Consider the following 26253-nt stretch of genomic DNA (forward strand, 5'->3'; position numbering starts at 1 on the left):
TTCGCACTCTATCTGGTAATTTTTTAGTTTTATGTATTATGAAGTAGCTCAAGACGGTACCTGCGTCAATTTGCATAGGCTGCAAAGGAACAAGTTAAGGTTTATTCCATGCCGAAAAGTGAAGAAAGTGTTTTTATTTTCTTCTCTTTTCAGAGTGGAATAAACCTTTACTTGTTCCTTATTATGTGTTGAAGAAAGCAAATAAAAAGCTAAAATGAAGTGGCCAAAACAACTTACTTAAACAAGAAACATATAGGGAGAAGGCAAGTACCGTAGCTTAAAAAAGGAATGGTAATGAAAACCTATTGTGAAGGAAACATCTTATTACATTGGAGACTTTTTTTTTCAGTAAAGCATTAAAGGATGAAATGTCTCTCAAGATAATGGGAAACTTACGCAGATACTTTAGATATTTAAAAAAGAAACCATTTGCTCAACCTGAAACATGTCATCAAAGTTCTATATAAAATAAAAGCATAGAAGAGTCAGGCATTTAAAATAAAAGCTCTTAAGCCTCAAGGCCCGATTCTAGCAGTCATATTTAAGGAAGAAAGAGTGGTTATTCATAGGTCTTCTCACAGTATTTGGCAAATTTCTTCCATGCCACAGGAATCTGTATTAAGATTACTGCCTTCTAATTCCCTCCTATTGCTTTACATTTCATCTTTTAGCTTTTAGTACATTGTAAATCAAGTTGAAAATTTTATTATAAGTTAGGAGTAATTTTTATTTTATAAAAAATGCCAGCAGCCCTACAGTATCACCCTGCAACTCACAACTGACGTTGGTGGTGGTGGAGGAGAGAGCCCATTACCTGTAAAGCATTTGTGTCCAGAAAAGTACTATATAAGTATAAAAACTATTTTATAAACTAAATTTTCTCCTTTGTATGGGGATTGTAATTGGTATTGGCTCTGTGCTGGTTCCTTTATTTCAGAACTCCCCTCACTCAGTTGTGATAGTTTAAATATGACCAATTTGATACTTGGGAGTGGTTCATACATTGTCATTCCCACCATCAAAAATCTATTCCCTATTAAAAAAATAGTCAGAAATTACATAAATGTCAAATACATTTCTGTACGTTTAATTTATTGGAAATAAGATACTTGATGCTATTTTTTAAACCAAGGAGTGCAGAAAAATGGCTATCCCAGCAAGCAGATCAATTATGGCGATTACAAGCCCAGCCAGAATAAAACAGGAAATAACATGTCATCAAGACCAGGACTAGGGCAACTATCTAGATTCTTGTAAAGTAGTAAAGATTGCAGATGACAGGAGGAAACACTGTAGATGTAGTAAAGGAAAATCAAAACTAGACAATATAAAAGACTGGGTAAATACCTGGCAGATATTTAATGCAGACATGGGCAAAGCAGTTTATGCATGAAGCAAAAACAAATGATAAAAATAAGGTGTAAAACACTGAGCTTGAAATAGCTACTAATGAAAAGATTTAAGTGCTCATGTTCACATATTTCTAGAAATGATAGAGAAGAAATGAAAAAGTATAGTGTAAAAGGTGGATTTTGGCAAAACATTGTACAGTATATTGCATATAATTTTCAGCATGTTACCAAATATATTCCTGTAGTTAAATCATGTCAGAGAAGAGCCACCAGTTGTACTCTCAGACTTAAAGATGTTGTACTCTGAATAGCAAAATGAATTGAATATTTATAGTCGAGCAGAGTTGATCCGTAACAAGTATTCAAAATACGTAAAGGCACTGACCAGGTTAACTCTACCAGGACTTATTCAGAATCAACAGCAAAGCAAAAAGAGGACAAAAGAGGAAACTAAGGGGCACTAATAACACTAGGCACTTTTACACAAATGGTTGCGGGAGTCGGGAACAAAATGCCCAGCTATGTTGTTGAACTGAATCTCATTATTTCTTTTGAGAAATTGCTGGATGAGTGGCTGTGATTCTCAGATTATTCAACTACTAACATCCAAACAAGACTGGCAGGACCCAATTACTTCCTCTCATTTCCAACCTTATGTTCATAACATTGGGTTTTATGGGAGGGAACATTTAAAGGGGGAGTTAAATTAAGGTAGAGAACAGATACAAAGATATGTGCTAAATGTATATATAAACGGGGTCATCATCAGTCCCCTCTCGCAATTCAATGCATTTCTCTGCAAACGACAAAACAGTGAAAAATGAATCTGAACATCCTGCACGATCTAGATATACCGTGTAACATGGGGAACCACTGGCATTTCCAGCTATTAATTCTGCACTGTACCACACTACACAAGTCAAAATTCAGGATTTATAGACTGTAGAATCATGTATAAAAACCTTGTTCAAACAATTTTCATGTGTTAGTGACCGACATGGATCTCAAACTTTCCTAACAGCTTTCTCATCTACTGGCTGGTGCTTGGTAGCAACTCTACAAATTTCCAGACTTAACACCTTTCTCAAAATGTACAATACACACAAACGTCACCCCTGTTTAGCAAACTAGCACACACATGGTGAACAAAAGAAACAATCAGGGCTCTGATGTGTCAGGGCTGGTCTTCCTCCAAGAACACTATAATGGTGATCCTCTATTGTCAAACACCCATGACGACTCACAGACTTCACGTCAAGTGCAAAGTAACCCAATCCAAACCAGAACCAAATCATGAAGTATGAATTGCCTGAGGCAGGAAATTTTAAAGTTCAGTACTCCAATGTCTTTCAAAAGGCATAGGTCACACAGATCAAAACCCAACAGGAAAGACCACAGGCCATAGGTTTTTAAACATTCTTCCTTCACAACATATTCAATACTAAAAAGGGTAACACAAAAGTACTGTATGTGCAGCAATGCCATATCAGATCAACAGATGCCTGCGGGCCCTCTTACGTTCCCATTCACAGTTGTCTTAAAAACCCAACCTGAGGTGTCATTACAAAGAGCAACAGGTAGTGTGCAGTGCCATCCAGGAATTCTCCATTATTCTCTTTTTTAATTCATAGCCTGTTTTCGCAATTGCAAAAAAACAATTCAAACTCCTCTCTCCCAAGGTGCATTCCACAATTTCCCCATGTTAAAAAAGGCATTGATCTAAAGTTACTATTATCAATGATAAGCCACACATAAAGCAGGTCAAAACTACTACCATCACACCTTTGACGACAGCCTTAAAACTTGAAAAATCTAGGACAGCTAACGGCAATAATCATAAAGTAGCCCATAATATAGATTGCGTTTTATTTAACAAGTGTACAAGGACAACATGGAAACTAGTTCTTTCTCATTTACATCCTTCAGCTTCAGAAGGCAAAAGCAGAAACTGCAAATGTAAAAGTATGATTTTTTGTGTGTTGTACTGTTTCTCCATACCCACTCTAGGATCAGCACTTCCCCATGCAACTCAAGGATACACTCCACTGCTCTTGCAGAAGGCCTGGGATCTGCTGCATCACACAACCAGGAAGGACACTCTACACTTTCTCTTTTTTATTTTTTAATAATCTTTCATATATATATTTTTATATGTATATATAAACAAACAGACCACTCCCATTTCCCTCACCCACCCTGACAGCCCCCCCACCCAACACACACCCTCCCCACGCATCTCCCAACAGCAACAATAATTAGAATAAATTATTTCTTCCTCCACAAGTAACTACATATGAAGGTTTACTTACAGTGCAAAGCCAACGCACACAGCAAGCAGCAAAGAACCACTGTGAACGCTGTTTACAGAAACCAGAGAGTGAGTGACACTGGTACAATGAGGGTAAACCCAAAAGCAACAGCATGGCTCCTGGCGCACACCTTTCTGCTCTTTCAACTCTCCGCAACTGACCACCTCCTGCTTGCCCTTGACAGAAGCAGGGAAAATCAGGCTGAATTCACACTCAGCAGCCTTGGTAAAGCTGACAAAAACACTGAAGGATTTCAGGTTGGTCTTAAACCAAGTGCATCTGGCAAAGTTATTGTACTCCACAACTCTGAAACAGAGACAGGAGCCTTGTAGTGAAGACTCACTCCAGTGACATTAAGTAAAATTTAGTTGACTTCCATTTTGTGCATAATTTGGTCTTGAAGTACTGTGATGCAATTAAAGAACTCCATTAAGAATGTAAAGTGCAATGATAAAAAAAACATGATATAATTACAGGCCCATACAGTTGTGACCTTTAGTGGATCTGTAGTCATATTTAAAAAATACAGCAAGAAAGGTTAACTTGCTTTCACTGTATATTTTTATCAGCTTGACCAAGAAGGAAACAGAAATGAACCGAATGTAGGTTTCAGTAACACTGATCAGTGGGATGTCACTGAGATGCAAACACGTCTCAGTGTTCACTGCCACAGTCCTCTTATCTTTATTGCGCGTTTAATAACAGAATGTGTTTAAAAAAAGTAGACATAAAAACTAAAACATTCATAATGATAAATAACAGTAGAATTGAAAAATAATAAAATCCCAGAATTGGCTGTTGGGGTATGCTGCTTTTTACCACCAATCATGAGGAGGGCAGGAGTCATAACGGTATGAAGAAAATAAAAAATCAAAAACAAAAGGTCTCTTACGGGTCACAATACCCTTTACCTTTTCAACCTTGTCCCACTACTTCCCATGCAGGTACACCAATCATATAAAATATTAAGAAGGCGCACTTTCATGCCCATTGTCCCTCACCCACAAAGACACGTTTGATTACTGACAGTATAATTAACAGTCTTGAGGACTCTCTACACACATGCCCCAGCTGCTGTGGCCAGCGTGTCAGTATGAGCAGCGCAACTCTCAGATCTGTCAAGCACACTTCCTCCCTCTGCACCTTCAAGACCTGATTCCCCCAGCATGCTTTGCAACTGTAGCAAATACAGAATATAAAAAGGGACTTTTTACTTTAACAACCAGAAAAAAAAATCTCTAGAGAGGCAATCCAAATAAACCTCTCATCCCCTCCCACCCCACCACATTTAAAAAGTTTTTCTGTCATCCACCATAACCATCCCCCCTACCACCACCCTCTCAAATTTCTGTACTCTACACCAACACTGCTGGTTCTGTGACTTGACAGTCTGTCAGATTGCTGTTCTTACTACTGGTGTAGTTACTGGTGAAATCAGGGTCAGGATACCCAACTCTGGATATGCGCCACAGGCCGCCTGTGTCACAAGGGAACCTCCAGGAGCTTTTTATGCAGGTACTGTTTGACTTCCTCGATGCCATTCAGTTTCTCCAGCTCATGGTACGGCAGCTGCAGGAGACAAACAGTGCCATCAGACCAGAGTCATTGCTACCCAGAGCCACACAAAACAATTATGATAACTGCATTTACCTGGAGGGAGTCAGAATGACACTCACTGAGCTGACTAAAACAGAACATTTAAAGGGGAGGAGGAATGGGTCACACACCTGTAGAATGATGTAGCCCAGCAGCTGGAGGTGCCGGTCCCTCATTGCTCGTGAGCCCACTAGCACGTCTGAGTTGTGACAGTAATGCCACTTGTCATTGACTGACATAATCACCCTAACCAGAAAGAGAAAGCAACAGAGTGAGCTGCTTTGGAGACGCACACATTTCTCCTCTCCATCCTATGAGGGGGAAAATAAGATCAATTAGATACTTGGCAATATTGCAATCAAACCACTTATTAATGTTTCTGATCTTGTAAGTTTTGTAAGAACATGCTACTTAGCAAATGGAAACAGTTCATATCCTACCTTACCTGGAATTGACAGGGCTAAATCAAAAATCATATTTCTGCCCCCAGGGTGTGGTAGTAAATGTATCCATTTAATAATATATACATCCAAGAAGGCTCCACAGCCGAAACGTTGTTTCCTTTCTCCTCTTTTCAACATGGAATAAAACTTTACTTGTTCCTTGCCTACGCATACTGACGCAGCAACCTAACTGAACTATTTAATTATATTGTAGATTTCTCAGCGTCTTGTATAGAAAATACTGAAATCTGCCGATTTTGTTTTTTGGTCAAGCCAGACATTGCAAACTTGTAAATTTAACCATTTGCTCATAATTTAAATGGCCTAGAATCAATTTTGTCAAACTTGGACAGATAGGCATCTTTGTTCCTTTCTGATGTGCTTTTATCCATTAATTAAAAATACTTAAATTCAGCTGCTTTCCCTCCCTTGTGCATATACATTTCTAAATCTGAATACATTTCTAGTTTTTAGATTTAACAGGTGTAAACTGTGGGGCACTCACATACTTTGGCCTCTTAACAGGTTAATTAAGAGATTCATGTTTTAAATTAAAAAGATATATTTATAGATAAGGTGTAAGATAACCTCTCATTTGTTGTATTTTCTTATTCTGTGTGCAGCAAAAACAAATGGCAGTGAGAAGGGTTTTTTGTAAATAGTAAAAACGTTCTAATAGATATCTTTTGACAGAACTCATTCCAAAAGACACCTGCATGAATACTAGTCTAGGTCAGAAGCAAACAGCACTGTTAAAAACAGAAAAGGAATGCAATGGAAAGCATTCAATCCACTAAGTCAGATATGCAAGACAGTGTGGATAAGCCAGGAGCTGTCAAGTGGCAGACCCAGAGGACAAGATCAAATGGCATCATCTCATTGATATACTTCATTGACCAACATCTTCACCAGGAGACCAGTACTAGGGATCACAGCAGGAACATCTCAGAGTTGTCATAAAGGAAGTGTCAACACTTGAGTTCAAGGGCTTGCTCACCTCTTGAACTGATGTGGGTGAGGGTCCCCGGAGCCCCTCTCTGCCTCCTGTCTTCCATGCAGTTGCAGAGGAGAGGATGGCACAACAGCCCCCTCACCACCCTCAGGGTATGAGACTCCCTCGTAGAAAGTAGGAAGATCACAGTCAGGACCTGGAGCCACTCCCCCTACTGTCCCCTCATCGTCCAGGATCTTCCCGATTGGGAACTGGAAGAGGGAAGTGGAAGACAGGACTGAGGAGCACTCAGTACCTCCTGTACCACCAGCCCCAGGGGCTCCAGCCTGGGCCAGGCAGTCCGAGGGGCTGCTGAGGGTGGAGCTGTCCTGACTCTCCAGGGACTGCTCCTTGGCCAAACTGGCATAGTAATCAGAAGTGGGGTAGTAGGGGTTGTAGTCCAGCGGGTTCCCCCCATTGGGCCCTCCTCTCTGGGCAGCAGGGGCAGGGGGGGGCTGGGGGCGCATGCGGTGTGAAAGGAAAGCCGCTTCTGTTGACACCAGGTCCTCAGCCCCTCTCTTCTCTGTGCCATCTTCCAAAGGGGAGAAGGGCGAGAACTTCTGGAAGTCAGAGGTCAGGGTTGCCACTGATGACTGGCCCTCAGGTGGCTTTGGGGCCACAGAAACTGTAGGGGTGCATGACGTGCCCATGCCCACTGCACCCCCTCCCCCAGACTTGATTGGAAGCACACTGCCCGTGCTGTCAATCCACAGGAGGAAATCTGTGGAAAAAATGCAGGAACTTTTCAGAAATTAGGCAGTATGTCTGAAAGGGAAATTTATAGTCTTGGCAGAATTCAGATTCACAGAGCAAAAGAGGCAAAAACAGTTTGCTTTTAGTTAATGTGATTGTCTTAATTCACTTCAATAAAAATCAAGTTTATTAAAGTTTTTTGCCAATCTCCTGAATTTACTTTTCTCTGTACAGCAAATAATCTGCATAAAAAATGTTAAATTTGTCAATACAGCTTATAGCTAAAATTGCCTGGAACCCACTGTGAAACTTTTACAGAATACATTATGCAGTACACAGAAAACGTAACTTGCAAAGCCTACAAAGGAAAGTCTTAATGAAATTCACTTAAGATATTCAAATCTTAAAATTAAATAATGCTAAAAGACTTTACTCACTGACTCACTGGGCAGCTGGTTCCAAAAAAGAAATTAAGCTTTGAAATACAATGGTTTACCATGTACTAGCTCTTTTCAGTTTGTATTTAATTACTGATTTTTGAGGTGTTGGGTGATCCCCTCCCTCAAACGCAAGCTCACAAATGCGAGGGGAGGAGCAGCCTCAGCCTGGAGCCTCTACCTGTGTAGTACCCTGGGGCCAGCACCTCATCCTGCTTGTAGCTCTGCTCCCCGAGCAGCTGCCTGAGAGCCTCTGCCACCAGGCCCTTGTAGCTGAAAGAGAGAGCACAAGCCAGTCAGCTGAACGCAGCTTTCATGGACTTGAAAAACATTAGTACTTTCCCTTGTGTCTTGTTCATTATTCATTTACCATCACATTCATTTTAAATCTGCTACAAACATTGCAGAGTGGAAAACACTTCTTGAACATTGCTATTAACCTCCATTTTCTTGTTAGTTATCAAACATCCATGCAAAAACAAGCTGAAAATTCCAGGGAATGCCAATGACTCCCTCTTTGTTCCTCAAGTTCTTCCCTAAAGAGCCATGACAGGAATGACATTAATTAACAAACCACCGCACTGCAGGCAACCCAAAGGTAAGCATACACTGAAATTCAACCCACTGTCAGCAACCCAGCTAACAACTACTGACTGAGTACTAACAGGCCAGTTTCTTCAAAGACTGGAGAGCAGTGCAACAATCAGTAAATAGCAGCCACAGTACAGCTATGGGGTGGATCAACACAACCAAGCAATGTAGATGAACTGTGCAAACTGTTAACAGGAGATCTCTCTACTGCCTGGCACTGATTAACTGTATGGGAGCATGAGCTCAAGATGCCAACATCTGTATAAACAAAGGTCCCCTATATCAAATACTATTTTACTCAACTATAAAGTAATCTTTATACACTTTCTGTAACACAGTACTGTTTGTATGACATATTATACAAATTTAAACTTTATTATACTATTGTACTCTCAATTTTTTTCTTTCAATAATTTCAATACCATATACTGTAAAGATACATGAAAATAACACATGGGTGTTCTATTTTTTCATTCCTTGAAGTTAACTGAGAACAAATTATAACACACTTATTAAAATGAGAACAATCAAGACCTGGAGATGACCCATTTATACAGCAAAGCATTTACAAGGGCAATTTGAGAGGACCAACTTGCTAGAGGGTATAATAGCAACATCCCAACAGGAATTAGAGCCTTTGACCCTCCAATTCAGAGTCCAGAGCCCTAATCACTAGTCTTCACTGCTGCCTAATCCTCTCTCACAACATGAGACCAACCAGTGGTGGTTCAATACATTGCTTGCTCCAGGTTGCAATAAAATGGGCTCACTGTTGTAGCGGCAATGCTTGTTAATAAGACAGAATAAAGTGTTGCTGTGCTTTCCCAAATGAGACCCCATCTCCTTCTTCATCTCTGTGGTGCAGCCACAGAGAAGCTATTATGCAGACTGATTTAAAGAAGTTTTCTTTTGATAAGGGACAGCTCCCAAATGGGGATGCAATTAGCTAAGCCTGGCTATCATGATCAATGGTCATCCATTTGCGCCTATCTGTCTAGAGAGTGCCAGATGGACATCTGGACTGCATTCCTAGGTGTCAGGAGTAAGTGACTCATATCTCACCTTGATCAACCAATTAGTGACTGGTAGGGGCGAGTAACCCACGTGGAATTCTGATGCCCATGAAACTTTCGGCCAATGAACGAGCTGAAGTTCCTCCAGGTGAAAACAGGCAACACAGAGAGCCTGTAGGACTATTTTGGACAATTCTAAAGGGAATTCAAAGGAGAATTCCAGGGCAGGACGGCCCAGGAGCAGAAGGCTCCCAGGGGCAGGACATTCTCGCAGCGCACCTCCTGACCATCCTGAGACTCAGCCCGGACCACCAGGGAACGGCCAGGATGCCCGAGTGCCAGAACTTTCCTTTGTTCTAAGAGTCGAGAACAGAGGTTGCCAGAGAGTAACCAGAGGATCCAGCCGAGGTTAGCATCAGCAGCAAGCCTTGTGAACAGCTTGGAACTGTGGACAGCTGAATCACTATTCAGAACTAGCTCTTCACCAGGAACGAACCGGTCCTCTTCCTGACTTGCTGGGACCCACAGTCATCTTTTCTCCTGTGCAACTGTTTCTTTGTGCCCACAGGAGATCTGAATCCCCAGAGATTGGATGAGTATTCAACTTCACTGCATTACTGCTCGAAAATTCAATTGTTATCCCAACCAGTTGATATGAATAAGAGTTGTGTACTTGTTTTGAGTATCTAATGTAGAAGTTATAACCAAGTTCATTTACGAAACGGTCTAAATGAATGATATACTGAACGTATGTCCTCTTGATATATGTAACTCTTCGTAACTGACTTAATATATACCTTTTGTATTCTGATAACCCTCTCGATAAGATCTGTTAGGTTTACATGCATATTCTATGTATTAATAAATGTATCCTCGTGTATTAGTACCTGTGTGTGTGCGATGTTTGAGTTATATCGCATGGTTGGATTCTAAAGCCATTAAAAGAATCATTTTGTGATTTACTGCTACAATTAATAATTGTCCCAGTAAATGCCCAAACCCCACAGAACTGGTGCCTTCAAAGAGCACACTACACTGTGAATTATGGATACGTCACCATAGTCAATACTGTAATATTTTTGACGAAAGTAGTTTACTTTGAATTACTGTGCTGTTTGGGATTTTAATCTACTCCACTTTGAACTACAAACCCAACCCCGACAACATCCCCGATTCATTTCCGTGAAGGACTGGGACCTTGCCGTAGCTCCTTGTAGTGTTGCAAGCAGGGACAGCAAACACTGACCTGTACTTGCGGTTGACTTCATCTGCAGTCAGTGCATGGTCGAACATGAGCACCTTGTGCGTCTCCTGCAGTCGGGGTCCAGAGTATTCTCGGTACTCCAGCTCCACAGCGGCATCTAGCAGAGATAGGTACCGCCGCACAATCAGGGCGTAAGGGCTGTCTGTGGAGATGCCAGGAGAAGAAGAATGAACGTCTTTTGAGTCAGATACAAAGATCCAATCAGACTTTCAAAAGCCTGAAAGAAGGGAAATATGCCCAGTGAACACAAATGAGTTAAGATAATGTATCTGTAAAAGAAAACAGCAGACACCTCTTTACTGAAAAGTGTGTAGGCAACATTAAATGTCAACATACTAAGGTTAAAACAATCATTTTCTACCTGCTTACTCCTGCTGAGGGTCACAGTGGTAACAGGCTGAGCAGAGTAAACCACACTTCCCTTTCCACAGGAAGTCACCAGCTACTGAGAGACTCTGTGGTGTCCCCAGTCCAGCCGACAGATTTAATTCCTCCAGCGTGTCTTGGGTCTGCCTAAACTGCCTCTCTCCTCACACTGTCACAGAGAGCCTAGTAACCCTAGGGAGAAACCTCATTTCCACCACTTGTACCCGCAATCTCATTGAGTCCCTACCCAAAGCTCTGGGGCTTTGTTGTACTCACTGGTGACATTGCTGATGAAAGAGTTTGAGAAGACGCGGTGCAGCACCAGGCCAGGGAAGTGACCCAGCTGGAACAGAGACATGAGGATGTTCACGGTAGCCAGTGGCGAGCTCATGGCCTTCAGCTCCAGTACAGCCTCCAGCTTGGCAAAGAACTGCGTCTCGTTTGAGGGCCGGTAACTCATGCGGCTAAAGGGGAATACCAGCTTCTGGATAACCTGCAGAAAGGAAACAGAGGTCAGTCATTCAAACACAACCAACTTTGACATCTACAAAGGCAGAACAAACATATGTGACACTTTATCTTTATATTAGTATTTCTGAGGAAAAGAAACGTGTGATAACACCACACTTCTTTATACAGCTTTTTGAACAATTAGGTGTTCAAATTCCATTTATGTTTTCAGCAAATAAACTATAAACCAATGTTTTCAGATAACACTCAGAATTCATTTCTTTCTCCTTATTTTACAGTCTAATTTCTGTTTTTCTCAAGGTTTTGTTTTTGCTTAGCTAAGAATTTCCATTGTTTGTCTGGCCTATTGACTAAAGAAAACATGGTACCTTTGAAAAAGCTGCAAAACAGAGACCTTTTAGCTTGAATGTTTTTATTCAGAGTATTTTTTTCCTGAAATGAAAGGTTTAAAGGAAATTTTGCAATTCTCTCCTAACATAAAACTGGGAATACAGTTCAAAACAAAACTTGTGTACACTTAACAACAACTTAATACTAATGCACGGTTTTCAGAAGGACAGAAAGATGTGCTCGACAGGCTGTACCTTACTGTCCAAATACTCTCCCTTCTTGACCAGGAACTCTGCAATGGTGTCCAGCAGCTTGGTCTCCCTCAGTCTGTGCCGGGCAATGTACTTTGCAATCAGGGCCATGGTGTAGGGTGTGATACTTTCCACCTTCTTTGGGAGCTCCTCTGCCAAAGACAGGGATGGGGCAGGCATCTGTACACAGGCCTCAGGTTTACAAGAGCAATTTTGTATAAAAGGGTTTCTTTGAAACACTTAAAAGATCACAATTTTTAAAAATATTTTTTTAACTCAGCTTCACAATAGCTTCTCAGTAAAAATGCTAAAATGTATGATGTACTGACTAATCCATGTGTGTGGTGTATACGTATTTGAATTCAGTGTGTGCCCAACCTCAGGTTAGCTCGCGCCTTGGCTGGAGGTCAAGGTGAACATCCGTGAAGCTATGGGGAATTATCACTTTCTAATTTCTTTGTCTGTACAGTAATGTTAAAGAAAAAAACAAACTCAGAAGCCAATAGTTATCAGGAATTAAAAAGAACCTAGTAAGAACAGGTTCTTGCCAGAATGTCAGAAAAACAACAGTACACAAGAAACTTAAGATTACAACAAATCAAACAAAACTAATATATACCAGCTAAGCTGCTGACAAATTTCTCCTGACGGTTCTGGTAGAAGAGGTGAGAGCTGAAGATGAGCTCCAGGGACTTGTTGCTGGCCTCGCGGGCGCAGGCTGACAACATCTCGTCCAGCAGCGCCATCTCGTGGTCACGCACGCTGCTCACACTGGCCAGGGTATGTTTCACCAGCCGCAGGATCTTGCGGTTGGCTAGCAGCTGCTCTGGCGTGTAGCCATCGGCCTGTAGGGCACGCCACTTCAGCCGGTAGTAGGAGAGCAGCAGGAAGAGTGTCTGAGGGTGGCGCTCACGCTCAATGTTCTTCTCCAGCCCTGACAGGCAGGACTCAATAAGGGGGTGCTGGCTGGAGGGGTGGAGTTTCATGCTGCTGCTGAACACCATGGAGATGTCCTTCTGGTTGAACTGGGAGAGTCGCCCACGAGACTCCTCCTCCAGCACTTGCACAATCTGAGAGTCACTGGGTAGACCTGTAGAAAGACAGGAAGGGAAAATAAGTAAATGACGCATAGACAGAGAGGCCACAAGGGAGAAGAAATAGATAAATCAAGCAAGTGAGACGGACAACTATCATAACTTTTAGGCTAAATTTCAGATGAACCTTCATTAAAAAATGACAGATGACTTCGAAGGGGTTTTGTAAAGATTTTGAGTTTCATTTGATTATCATATAGAACACAGTATTGAAAAAATCAAAGTCAAGTAAAATCTCTATCTGTATTCACATGGGTTACTTTGGGGTAATCTGAAGTCCTCAAAAACAGCAAATTTGCAAATGCAGGACTAAATACCTTATAGGGAAAAACTGAGCTCCACAGCTCATGAAAACAAATAGTTTTATTATAAATGATAACTATTTCAGAAATAGTGTATTTATTTTTAGTATTTTCTAATGAAAATGGATACTGTAAACTTAAAACAAAGCATTGTTTTCCCTCTATATAATACAGGCTACAGCATGAGCAAACAAAAAAATAGATTATAGCTTACCCTGTATTAGTTTGTTTTTGCATTCTTATTAGAGTGCACACTTTATATTATACTTCTTGTTTTTACTATTATAAATGCAGCACTACTGCCCTGTAATAAAGTCTATTGCAGCAAAGTAATAAAAAAAGTGGTCAAAGAATTTTGTTCGAACAGGCAAAGAAGTGAATGTTAATGTTCACAAATATCAAGGTTCAAGGTGTACAGGTACAAATTTGTATATAAGACTATGGTGGGACTCTATTCAAATATTTAAAAAATCCTCAAAACTAGTCAACCTAACAACTCAATCAACAGTGCAACAAACCAGGGGACAAAATGGGAACTGTAAGAATATAAGGCACATTTTAACAAAGGGTTGAGAGAGGCTGGACCACTTGTTCCAAATACCCTGCCTTCTCTCAAGAGACAGCTGGATGAGATTCTCAGATAGGTTGGATACTTCAGCTAGTGGACAAAAAATTGAAAAGAGGGACACTGAAAACAAGGGCTAACACAGATGTTGCTCGTGTGTTAAGAAAATAGTCCAGTATATCTATGTATGAAAATGCTGGACAGACCTGGTTTCTAATAATTATGGTTGGCATGGCTGCAAGAAGAGACTTCAGTGACTTTGAAAGAAGGGTGATTATTGGAGGGAGTCTAGTAGGCACTTCAGTTGCTGATGTTTCATGAGCAACAGTGTGTAAGGCGATGTCAGCATTGAATCTGGGAGAAAAGACCAAGGACTAAGGACACCTGGGGGTCAACATGCAGACTCCAATATCATGATGTCTCTGCATTCATTCAAAGCGCAAGGCTAAACAGTTGAACAACTGCAGATCAATTCACTGCAAATTTAAACCTGGGCCTCAATCAGCCAGTTTCATAAAAAATGTTCTGCCGAAAACTCCACAAAGCAGGACAACAAAGTCTGCAGCAGTGCACAAACCAGTCATCACGTTGTAATGCACATTTACAGCTGGAGAAATGTGATATGGACAGATGAATTGTCTTTGACAAAGTACTTGGCTCCAACAGTGAAGGGTTTTGGGGTTCTGTAATATTATGGGGCACATTTTCTTGTCATGGTATGAGTACTCATTCCCTCAGAAAGCAATATCAATGCCAATCACTGAATGACAACCTTCGTCCCATGAAGAATGTAGCATTTCTTTCCTACCAGGAAGGGTGTCCTCTAGGATGATAATACATCCATCCACACGGCACATATGGTCACCCAACGGTTTAATGAGCATGACAGCCATGTTACCCATATGTCACCGCCATTCTTAAGTCACTAGATCTGAACCCAGTCGAGCATTTATGACATTCTCGAAGACTCTATATCACAGCACCTACAGGCCATACTGGATACACTACATGTGATAGCACAACACCCTGTTAAGGGACTTAAATTAGCATTTCCATTTTTTTGTCCACTCCCTGAAGATGGGCCAAATGGCTTCCTCTCATTTTTTACATTCACACTGCAAAACTCTTTCACTGATGTTTAGCCATGGTTGCAATGGCTATGCTGGCTTTTAAATTAAAATGATTTAAACATAAATTGCTCATTTGTCACTCAAAAAAACAATCTGGCTTGTATTCCCCTCCACACCAGTGAGCTCTTACTCACCCAGTGCAGCAACAGCATACAGGCAGTTGACAATGCTGAAGTTGTCAAACTTGGCACAGTCGCTCACAATGGCATCACAGAGCGTCTGGAAGTCCTGGTGCTCGGAGATCTGCCTGTAGTGGCTTTCCCCAACAGCAGTCCCTGAAGGTGGGGCCAGGGCACCCCCACCGCCTCCTGTCGCCATCGCCGTGGTCTGCTGCTGCTGCTGCAGGAGTTGCCCAATCTTCTGCAGAGCGATGGGATAGTGGTTGTAGGATATTTTGCCAGGGTTCTGCGTGACCCAGCGCAGCACCTCATCTACGCTGCGCGAGCGATCAATGAGCCGCTTCATGGTGAAGAAAGTGTCGTAGCTCATCTTCTCGTGGATGAAGTTCCAGGTCTTCTTCTTGCTGTGGTGTGGGTGATGGTGAAGTGGAAGGGGATGGGCATGAGAGTGATAGTGATGGTGATTCTGGTAGTGAGCCCGGAGCCCATCAAGTCTGCCCTGATAGACGGCAGGCTGGAAGTTTTGTGGGTGAGGGAGGGTGTGGTGATGGTTGTCTAAAACTGGCAGCCCTCCCCCGACTAGACCCGCCCGCCGACCCGGCTTGCCTCCCCCGCTGCTGTTGTAGTAGCGGGCGGCGTACATGCTGGCAGGCGTGACAAGGGCACTAGTGCCCAGGAGGCCCTGAGGGCCGGAGCGCACAAGGCTGGCTGTCCCGCACGTTAGGGGGCCGAGCTGAGAAGGCAGCCGCAGCATGGTACACAGAGCACGCCGAGAGAGCAAGAGTAAAGCGCGCTGAACCTGGAGAGAGAGGGGGGAGACAATAAAACAAAGAAAAACAATAAGATAAGATAAATAAGGTAATAGAAATACGCACCTGAGAGCTTTGTCAAAACAAGGACTGAGAGAAGAAAAATGGGTAAACCACCAAGCAGATTAGTTACAGACCACAATTAGCATTTGTGATTAAGGGCCAATTGGAATAAGAAAAAAAAAACAGAAGAAACACAGGTTTCCCAGGACCAAGACTGAGAAACACTGGTTTACAGAATCTCCACATGCTCCTGTGTACATGACAAGACAAGCACACGAACACATCCAAACGCACTCAAACTTAACCTCCCATAGACAGACCTAGATACAGGCACTCCCATCAACACCACCTCGCTGCCTCTCTAGCTCACAGGAACAGACTGCCACTTGTGTACCTCAGCTATAACCAGACTCCAAAAACAAGCCCTGAGCAATTTTCTTCTTACCACAATTATTAGCCCTGTTTTATATTCCCATTTTTATGCATCCATATGCTTTTAACTCAATTCATTTAGCATCTTCTCTAAAATCCCTTAAATGACAGTTAATTGTCAGCTGTAGTGCAGTTAATCATAAAGTCATAAAAAATAAAGGTCACCAGTTTACACACAACTGCAATTTTTAAGGAATTTAAAATGATTTCTCTGTTTGAACAGAAATAAAAAAACATTTAATACTGAACTTTATCCTCCAACAACAGTTTATTACAATACTATACACCCCCACCACAATACAGTTTTAGCTATTAAACATTATGCTTGACCTTGATTTGTATTTTATTTTATATTAAACATTTACAGTGAACTGTTAAGCAGTGTAGCAAACATTTACTTGGTGCTCACACTGGACAGCTATTAGACTATGGATAACTTAAGTTGATTGTGTTCGGTATCTTAGCCCAGAGAACAGAAGTGGTTTGAACCAAGGCACAGCAATAAGTAATGAGATCCTGGAAACAATCAGCGCAGTACAATGCTTTCAGGGAGCAAGCTAGGGCAGATGTGCAATTGGAGAGCAGAAAAATAAGTCACGGGGCCTACTGCCAACACCTCACATCTGAGCCAGGACCATGAAGAGAAACCCATCCACGCAATAATGAGCGAACAAAGGACAGCTCTCCAACAAGCACCGCTTACACTATTTACACTCTCTTTTTCCCGGGGCACTTGGAACTGTGCTCCTTTGGCACAGTCTTGCCTGCCTGTACTTCAACCTCATGTTCAGAATTATGTAACAATCAAAAACAAGGAAAAAACGTTCTGGCCAAATTAGTCCATATCCAGAAAGTTCACACTGCTGACACCCTTCCCAGCAGGCACACTGCTGTGGACAAACAGGCAGCTAAAAGCTGTAGAGGAACACCTGTAAAGCACAGTGGATTTCTAGTACACTAATTTTGCTTTAGGTGGGAAAAGAGGGAAAAATGGAGTTCGAGCTGATTTGCCTTCCTGCATCGTGGAAACCCCTCTCGGACTAGGGGGACACAATCGAGTCTGAACCTGGCCCTCCAGACATGGAGTTATTAGACATGGCAAGACAGGGAGCATGCCTGCCTTAAGTCACTGAAGCAATGAGGCAAAAAGGGAATTTAGCATTCCATTCTGCAACAATGTCAAAAGAACAAAAAAATAATCTGTATTTTTAATTTTTTTGACAACATTATCTAGTTCAATTCAGAGGTCCAGACACGTGAGCAAGTTTCCCCTTCATACAGCACAACCAGCCCTGGGTGGGACAAACAAGACCCCTGGATCAGTTACAAGGCTATTTCAGGAAGCTCAACCCTGAAAGACACATAGCCGCTCTAGACGGCACTGCAGCTCAACAAGAGCGCCAGCTGCTGAGCAATACCTCCAGTATCAGAGTAGACTGCAAGAAGAGAAGGAAAGCGCCTTTTCTTTAGAAAAAACTTGAGCCCTTGCTGAAGTGAGTGACACAGAAGTCAGTATCTATTACTCTCATAGAACAAACAGCTTCTTCAACTCTTTCATACTTGCTATACATACTACTACTTCAATTACTACTGCTAGTGAAAGGGAAAGAAATAATTCTAGAAAATGTAGAGGACTGCAACCACTAATTACCAAAAAGCAATGTCATTTTGGACATGTGGCTATTTAAATACAGTCAAATTGCTTTTATTGTAAATTATATATTAATTCTAAATTAATTCTAACTGAACTTAATATTCACCTAAAATATGCTTGTTGCATTATATTTCAAACCCTTTGCTAATACTGGCAACCCACTGAAGTTTAAGCAGGTGTGAGCCTGGCCAGTACCTAGTTGTGAGATCTCCTGGGAAAGCTAAGGTTGCTGCTGGAAGAGGTATTAGTGGGAAAGTAAAGGGATGCTTACCCTGTGTTCTGTGTGGGACTGAACACCCCAGTATACTGATGGTGACACTATACTGTAAAAAAGGTGCTCTCCTTCAGATGAGATGAGGTCCTGACTCTCCATGGTCATTAAAAATCCCAGGGCATTTCTTGAAAAGAGTAGGGGTGTTACCCCAGTGTCCTGGCCAAATTGTTCCTGGCCTTTACCAGTCATGTCCTCCTAATAATCACCATCTATGAATTGGCTTTATCACTCTGTTTTCCTCCCCCACTGATAGCTGGTGTGTGGGGAGTGTACTAGCGCACTATGGATGCTGAAAATTGGTGATGGTGGTGGAGGGGAGTCCCAATTGTAAAGCGCTTTGAGTCAAGTGTCCAAAAAGTGTTATATAAGTGAGGAATTATTATTAGTGCATTTTAACTACCATTCCACTAGAACAGTGGTGCTCAAACTTTTTGGACCAAGTACCACCCCTAATCCAACCTAAGCATCCAAATACCACCTACAAGTCATCTTCTCATAGGAACCCCAGAAACTCTCAATGACCAACATGAGCGCGTGTGCACACACTCACACATACATATAATAAATATTATAATAATAAACTTTATTTGATATAGCGCCTTTAAAGGTGGCTTCTCAAAGTGTTTTACAGGAAAAAAAACATTAACAACAACTAATAAAAAAGCACCATTTCAGTGAGAGGGGTGAGCCTGTTTAGTTGAGCAAAGCAGATGTGAATTAATTTTTCGAGCCTTGATACAATTTACAACAGAGTCTAACAGATATTAAATCGTCAGGCATTTTCTTGACGGCAAAGGTCTCGCAGTGGATGTTGTAATGTGTACATTAATTTCTGGAGCAACCTATCTAATTTGTGCAACTACACCGTTATGTCGGCTTGTCATTGCTCTAGCACTGTCTGTACAAACTCAGACGCATTTTATCCAGTCGAGGCCATTCTCTTCGATAAATTCATTTAGAAGCTGAAATATGTGCTCTCCTGTAGTTCCTGTTGGTAGCGGTTTACAGAACAGAAAGTCTTCATGGGACATGCCCTCAAACTCGTATCTAACGTAAACGAGCAAATTGGCCAAATCGACTACAGACTCATCTAATTGCAGTGAAAAATATCTGCTCGTCTTAACGCGCTCTATCAGTGTACTTTTGATATAATCCTTCATTTCAATAATTCTATGAATGACTGCGTCTTTCAGGGGGAGGGGGGCAGCAGGTCGAGCTGTTTAGCAGCCTTTTCTCTACACATAATACGTGTCAGCTCTTTTGCCAACGGTAAATAAGGTTCTTCAAAAATAGTGTAGCTTACCTGCTTTAGCAATCAGCAAGCTTGCATTTTTCCGCGTTTCCGTTTTTATTTCCATATTTATTTAAAGTTTTTATTTAATGCGCATGGGAGCGAAACACAGAGACGCTCGGTGTATTTTTCTCAAATTAGAACAGTTCTTAAATATTTTTCTGTTATCACGCTTTCGTGTGCTCACAAGATTACCTGCGTTCGTAGCACGTATTTCTATGCATTCCTGTGTTTACAACGTTGGCATTCTTCCAAAATCACGCACATTCTCCTTTCTCCTTTGCTGGAGATACAGTAGCTTTTTTTAAATACAATTGGTCACTTGCACGCATTCCTATAGAGTGGTATAGAATTACAGAGTATCTCTTGTGTCCACTGAAGTATTAGCACGCACTGTATAGTAGTACGTAGGCTGCGTATTCGACACGTATTAAAATACAAAATATGAAAACCCGTCCCGATTTTTTCGGCGCACACGACACAGTTCCAGGGTCATTTGGCGTACCACTTGGCGTCACTCCACGTACCACTGCCGGTACGCGTACCATAGTTTGAGAACCACTGCACTAGAAGATCCTACTGTTGGCACTGTAAGATGAATAAGCATTCAGTATTGTTGTGGATTATCTTTGTTTACACATAATCTATTGGTGAATAAGTCTGCTGGAGTGCAAGGCCTGGTGTAAGACCACCCAAGTCAGTTCTGCCTGGTTTAGAACCCCATGGCAATTTTAAGAATATATGCAACTGTCAATATCTCAGATGGAGGAATTGGTGTACCTGCCAACTTTGCAGATTCAATCACAAATCTAGACCTTGACTAGTGCTACTGAGGCAGGACATATAACTTGCACTCTTGGGTCAGGTACATCCAAGAAACCCTTTAAGAGTCAGTGTTTAGTTGGTAAAGTTGAAATTTTTAATTGCCAAAAAAGTTAACTCTGTAAGTGACAAACTGGTTCACAGAGATGAACTGCCTGGTCAAAATGCAGCATCTTACCGACAAAGGCTGGGGAAGCAGAAAAGCTCACTGTGCTCGAGGGCTCTGAGAACAGAAGGTTTCAACACTCTAGAGACTCCTGGGGACTGATGTCACCATCACAGCCTCACCCATTACCATGAGACCAGTTCACAGAGAGTAATGCACACTCAGTAACAGCAAGGCCCTCCACATGCACAATAAAAACAGGAAAGAAATGTGGAAGTCACAATGAATAAATTAAACAAAATACTTCAGCCACCCTTTTCACAGAAATGATCGCCTACTTACTTACCACTCCATACATCAGCTTTCCTTCTAAATTTCAGTCTTTTCCTTTTCTTAGAATTAGGAATAGCCCTGCTCAGAACTGAATCCCTTCAGCAATCTGGGAACCAATGTCTAAAAAACGTTTTCAGATAAAAAAAAAAGCACCAAGTTACTGAAGACACCAGGCAACAGGCTCTCGCTACCAGAAGAAAATGTCTTGGCAACAGACAACTCAGAAACCAGGTGACAGAAAAAGAAACACTGGCTGCTGCCCAGTTTCAATTAGTGAGCCTAATAATATTTTATAACTTGACACCATTCCACAAGGTATCCTCTAACACACAGTCATCCCCAGAGATACCTGTGTTAAGCCAAAGGGCTTTGATGACATAACACTAATACAGTCTTAACTAATTAAGCTAAAGATGTCAGAAATAGAGGACACTATTAAACAGAGAACTCAGTCTCTCAGAAGGGCACCTGGGCTCTCACTAGGCCCCGCAGCAATGCTGTGCAGTGTGCTTTGTGGAGGCCTGAGAAGACGAATCAATGCAACTCGACTTTCCCTCCTTAGCAAATGGGAAGACCGGATGATCAACATGTTGTCACGAGTGACTAATGTTATGTTAAACATTAGTCACTGGAAACTCTAAAATGAAATGCACTACTAACTAGCTAAGCTCAAGAGCACACTTCAGTGAATACAGAACACTTTTCGACATTGAGAATGGAACTCATTCATTACTATAACAAAGATGTCATCTACTCATAGAATTCATGCTGGAGTCTCAACTAAGTGCTGAGAGAAGACAAACCAACATTCTAACTGTACAACAGTACTCGCCTTGTCTATAAAATACATCTTAAATCTTCTAAAAAGAAAACAAAGTGTGTGAACTGGCTCACGGGTTTACACTTACAATACAAAGTATTCTGCACTGGGAGATATTGCGGCATTTCTTTCACAACCACTTGGCCTTTGTACTGATCTCTGGCAATGCAAACAAGTCTAAAAACACTTGAGCAGGGGTTTCTCATCAATTTTTCCATTCATGTAAATTATTACTTTATGATTGGCCAATTAAGCATTTCATTCATGAAACCTATTTTTCTTTTAATAAGTACAGAAGAGCCCCATGCACCACCAGCCCTCAGACCTAATTCAGAAACAAAGGTACTGCCCATAGCACTGAGAAGCACATAATATTATGCCAGAGATAAGGTGTAAAACAAGTTTTGAATAGAACAGTGATCCTCAGCTCCATGCTCAGCAGATGCTCATTTGTTATAGGCAAGAGTCAGTGCTGCAACACTGTGACATCTGATGACATTCAGAGCCAATGCATCACAAACACTGCCATTCCTATGAATCATGAAAAGTGAAGATCAGGGGCTGGGAGGATGAAGGGAACATAACACAGGCTATAGTGATTTCTCATCAAAGCCACACCTTACTGTCCAAGAGCTTGCAGTTGATAACACTAAATAAGGTTAATAATCCGGCCCTAAATCGCCAGTGATTCAAAACAGTAGCTGAACACAAGATCAGCAGGACGGGAGGTGACACTGCAATGGGTAAGAGGCTTCCTTTGATCACAGAGATGGGCCTGTAACAAACTGGGACAGTCAATATTGGAAAAAAGAGTGAGGAGTGCAAATGGGAGATTCTACATTCCAAAAAGAGTTTGGCATTAATAGGTATATCTACCATCACACTTTAAAATACATTGAATTTATTTCAGAGGTTGATATTTAATTAAATATGTTTTAATAGACATTGTGAAACATTAAATAAATGCTGAACAGACCTAAAATCAAAGATGGAAATGTTTAGGTATAAACACAGTATTTTTTGTAATTAGAAAATAAAATCTACTCACATTTAACTTTTTTTCTCTCAAACAGACCGGTTCTTTTAAATTAATTAAGACAGTAACCTAGAGCTGCCATGTCTGACTAAGCCACAACAGAACGGTGTTTACTACTTACTTGATTTATCTACTTCTCTCACTTGGTAAGGGATTCGTCTGCAACTGGGGCACTGCTGTAACTACTTGCCACTCCTTTTCGGTCAGCTATTTTCTTGCGTCATCTCTTTCTTAAGTAGGCCCCCCTAACTTGTTTATGATTTAATGATGCCATACAGTTCTACATCCTTAATATCATTCATCTGATGGCCTATTCAAACACTATGGTCCTTTGAACAGATTTCATGACTCAAGACTAGAGATTAGAGATTAGATAACCACAGCCCAGCAGGGTTAAGGGATCACCCTTAAAACCCCCAAATCAAAATGATGTGTTCAATTACAGAGTTTAAAGATGCACTGAAATGAATCTGCTATCACCCTGTAGCTCTCAAGAAACACAGCTAGCCATTCCTGCTTTAAATAAATTAAGGTCCAAGCCTTCACAAATTGATAATTTAAGGGTGATGTGTTAGACCAGGGTTGGCCACCCATTGACTACAGGATCAATAATAAGGCAGATTAACATTTAAGGCTATAACAGACTTGGATCAAACATCTCCCAGCCTACAGGCTCTTCCTGATGACAGAAGACTGTGAAACTGGTATATACTTCCAATGCACAGCATCTGGATCCTTTTTAGGTTTTACGAGCTGCAGACTCCTGGAGCCAAACAACAGGTTCTGGCTCTATTCAACTTTTCACCTTATTTTGAGTAAACTGGGCTAGGCTTATGTTTTCAGTTATAGTGCAGCTTTGCTGCTTTATAAGCACTGTAGGTCAAAAGCGTGCAGCTCATAAAACATTGAACAGATCAAACGGTAATGGAGTTTGGGGGCTTATTTATTTAGAGTATAGGGTCTAACTGCATTCTATTCTCAGCTCTGTGTTCTAAGTTTTATCTTCATGTGCTTCACCTAGGTAACTATGTCAGGAGTGGAACAGCAAATCATGACACCCCAATATACCATCCTCTACTCAACATGAAGGTGCACCACTTTCTTCTTTTAATGACTGGTCTAAACATTATTTAAAGGAATAAATTATTGGCTTAACTAGCACAAACTTAACGTGGTCTACAGACACTGGCTGAAAATGCCTACAAAATCCAGGTGCTGTTAGAGAGCCCTCCAGCCTCATTCTCAGGATGTCCAATCCTGAACTGGAAACAGCTGTTCTCTCTGGCTTTCCAAGACCACAGTAAGATTACCTTTACTGAACTGATAAACAGTGCGTAGTTGTTGCCATGAAGAAGGGCATTCATGTTCTTTTTTGGGTTGTAAACTTAAAAACATTATAGTTGCATGAATTTAGGCTATGCCGTTCATATATATGCTTGAATTTGTGCTTGGAACAAAGTTCCAAGAACGAAGTAAAATTTCATTAAGTTAATGGCCATTTTTGAAAACTTTTGATTACTTCATTTAGTGCTATAAGTTAACTCTGCTCTTACCCCACTGCCCACAGATAAAAGAAAAGCACACAAAAATGGTCCTTAATATGAAGAAAGGCTATCAATAAAACACCGAAAAGGTTAACTAGAAACATGCTACTTCCAATGTTCTTCAGAGCCATCAAGTCACCCGTATTCAGCCGCGGGTAAAAGGCTATTCTTTCAGCGTTGCCTTAATTCGTACTGCTTAGCTAGATAGTAATTTGTCTCTAAAACAAGTAATGTTCTAAAAATATCCCAAAAGAGCAACACCATGCTTTAAAAGTTGCTGCTTTTAACGTTTAACGCTGTGGTGGTGTCCAGCAGTAAGCGCTGACACTTGAAGGCTTAAAGCTATTTACAAAAAACAAAACTTCACATGAAACACATCGAGCCCCGCAGTCACTATGGTCGCACGTGTCTAGGGAGAATGCGAAAGACGTCTTGTACTTTACGATTTTGTTTGGTTTTCGATTGCACACAACAAAAGCCGAACCCACTCCACCTCCTAGAGCATACAAGTTTGCACAACACTTCTTTTGTCAGAACGGACAACGAGATGAACACACCATCACACTCTTGGGCCTCGGTGTGATTAAATAACACTACATTAATCCAAATTATTTGTTGGTGGTAAAGATATACATTTGAAATATCAGGCCCTAAAATACCTTAAACAGTTATTTAAAATAAAAACACAAGCTTTAAATTTCACTGATGTGGAGTTGCTTTTTCAGACACTGCAGCTTTTAGTTTTATCTTATATCAAACCAGAACCTACGACACCCCAGTTCTCTAAACCACCTTTACAAGCCTTCTAGAGAACGCACTGGAACCTAAAGGCATGAACATCCTAAAGGAAGAACACGGGAAAAGCATCTAATGTGATTCACACATCGAGATCCTAGGTGTTATTGTGCAGTCTGAAAGCGTGTCGTGAGATAGCACCGGTCGTGGAGCTACAGCTTCTCCGATACAACCCGCAATGCATGGCTGGGAATCAAGGGGTGTACTTACATATTGGCCGGAACGCGGTCTGCTGCCTGGCGTTGGGGGTGTTTCAATCAGTCCATTTCCAGAAGTCGCAGCACACCGCACTTTCTCCTTACAGAGTAAAAAACTACCACTTTTAAAATACCTTGACACTCCCCTTAGACAAATTATCTCCTTACAGGTTGCAACTCAGTTCTATCAACCTTTTTCCAACCGTAATAAATTAAAAAGGCAACCTACAATGGGCGTCTGAATTGTTATTATTATGTTATGCTATAATCTCTGAACACTGAAAACATCAAAAAAGCGCCGCACACAGAACTGAAGTCCCAAACAGAAAATATGTCTGGGTAAGATATATATGCTTGCTCTGTTAAGGTCAATGACTATTATCAAATGCAACGCGTATATGAAATATAATAACAACACCCCCCCAAATATTATTCATATGAGTTATTTTACACCCTCCTAACCCCCTATTTCGGTCTCGGTTTCTTCCCTCCCCTGGTCTCAATCCTCCACCGCTAACCCGGTGACCGCCATCTTCCCGGCAGCCATCAGGACCCCCCCCACAAACCACGCCTCTTCCGCACCAATAGCCAATAGTCGACGGAAGGTCTTCTCAGCAGCCAATCACCCCTCACTGTTGGGGTCCGACCGTACAGACCGTCTCACCATGCTGCCAATCGGGGCTGGGTTAGTGCTGCTGCACAACTAATAGCAAAAAAGCGACACTGAAAAATGCGAAGCAGAACCAAGCTGAATAACTTGGCTGAACCAATCAAACTAGATGAAAACCTTAACAGGTAACCAATGCCTGTTGCGACAGAA

General features: G+C 41.4%; 1 protein-coding gene across 1 annotated transcript; it reads right to left on the reverse strand.

Annotated features, from left to right (window-relative positions):
* Positions 1–1066: 1066 nt before the first annotated feature.
* Positions 1067–25985, reverse strand: fastk (Fas-activated serine/threonine kinase). Its single transcript, XM_069191115.1, has 10 exons — positions 25447–25985; positions 15333–16116; positions 12727–13197; positions 12111–12259; positions 11332–11548; positions 10672–10831; positions 8003–8094; positions 6698–7412; positions 5389–5503; positions 1067–5230 (listed from the first exon to the last, which is right to left on the reverse strand). The coding sequence occupies exons 2-10, from the start codon at positions 16069–16071 to the stop codon at positions 5144–5146; spliced, it is 2745 nt and encodes a 914-aa protein (XP_069047216.1). The 5' UTR covers positions 16072–16116; positions 25447–25985; the 3' UTR covers positions 1067–5143.
* Between the last annotated feature and the right edge of the window lie 268 nt (positions 25986–26253).

Source organism: Lepisosteus oculatus, chromosome 6, assembly GCF_040954835.1.
Source record: "Lepisosteus oculatus isolate fLepOcu1 chromosome 6, fLepOcu1.hap2, whole genome shotgun sequence".
NCBI lineage: Eukaryota > Metazoa > Chordata > Actinopteri > Semionotiformes > Lepisosteidae > Lepisosteus > Lepisosteus oculatus.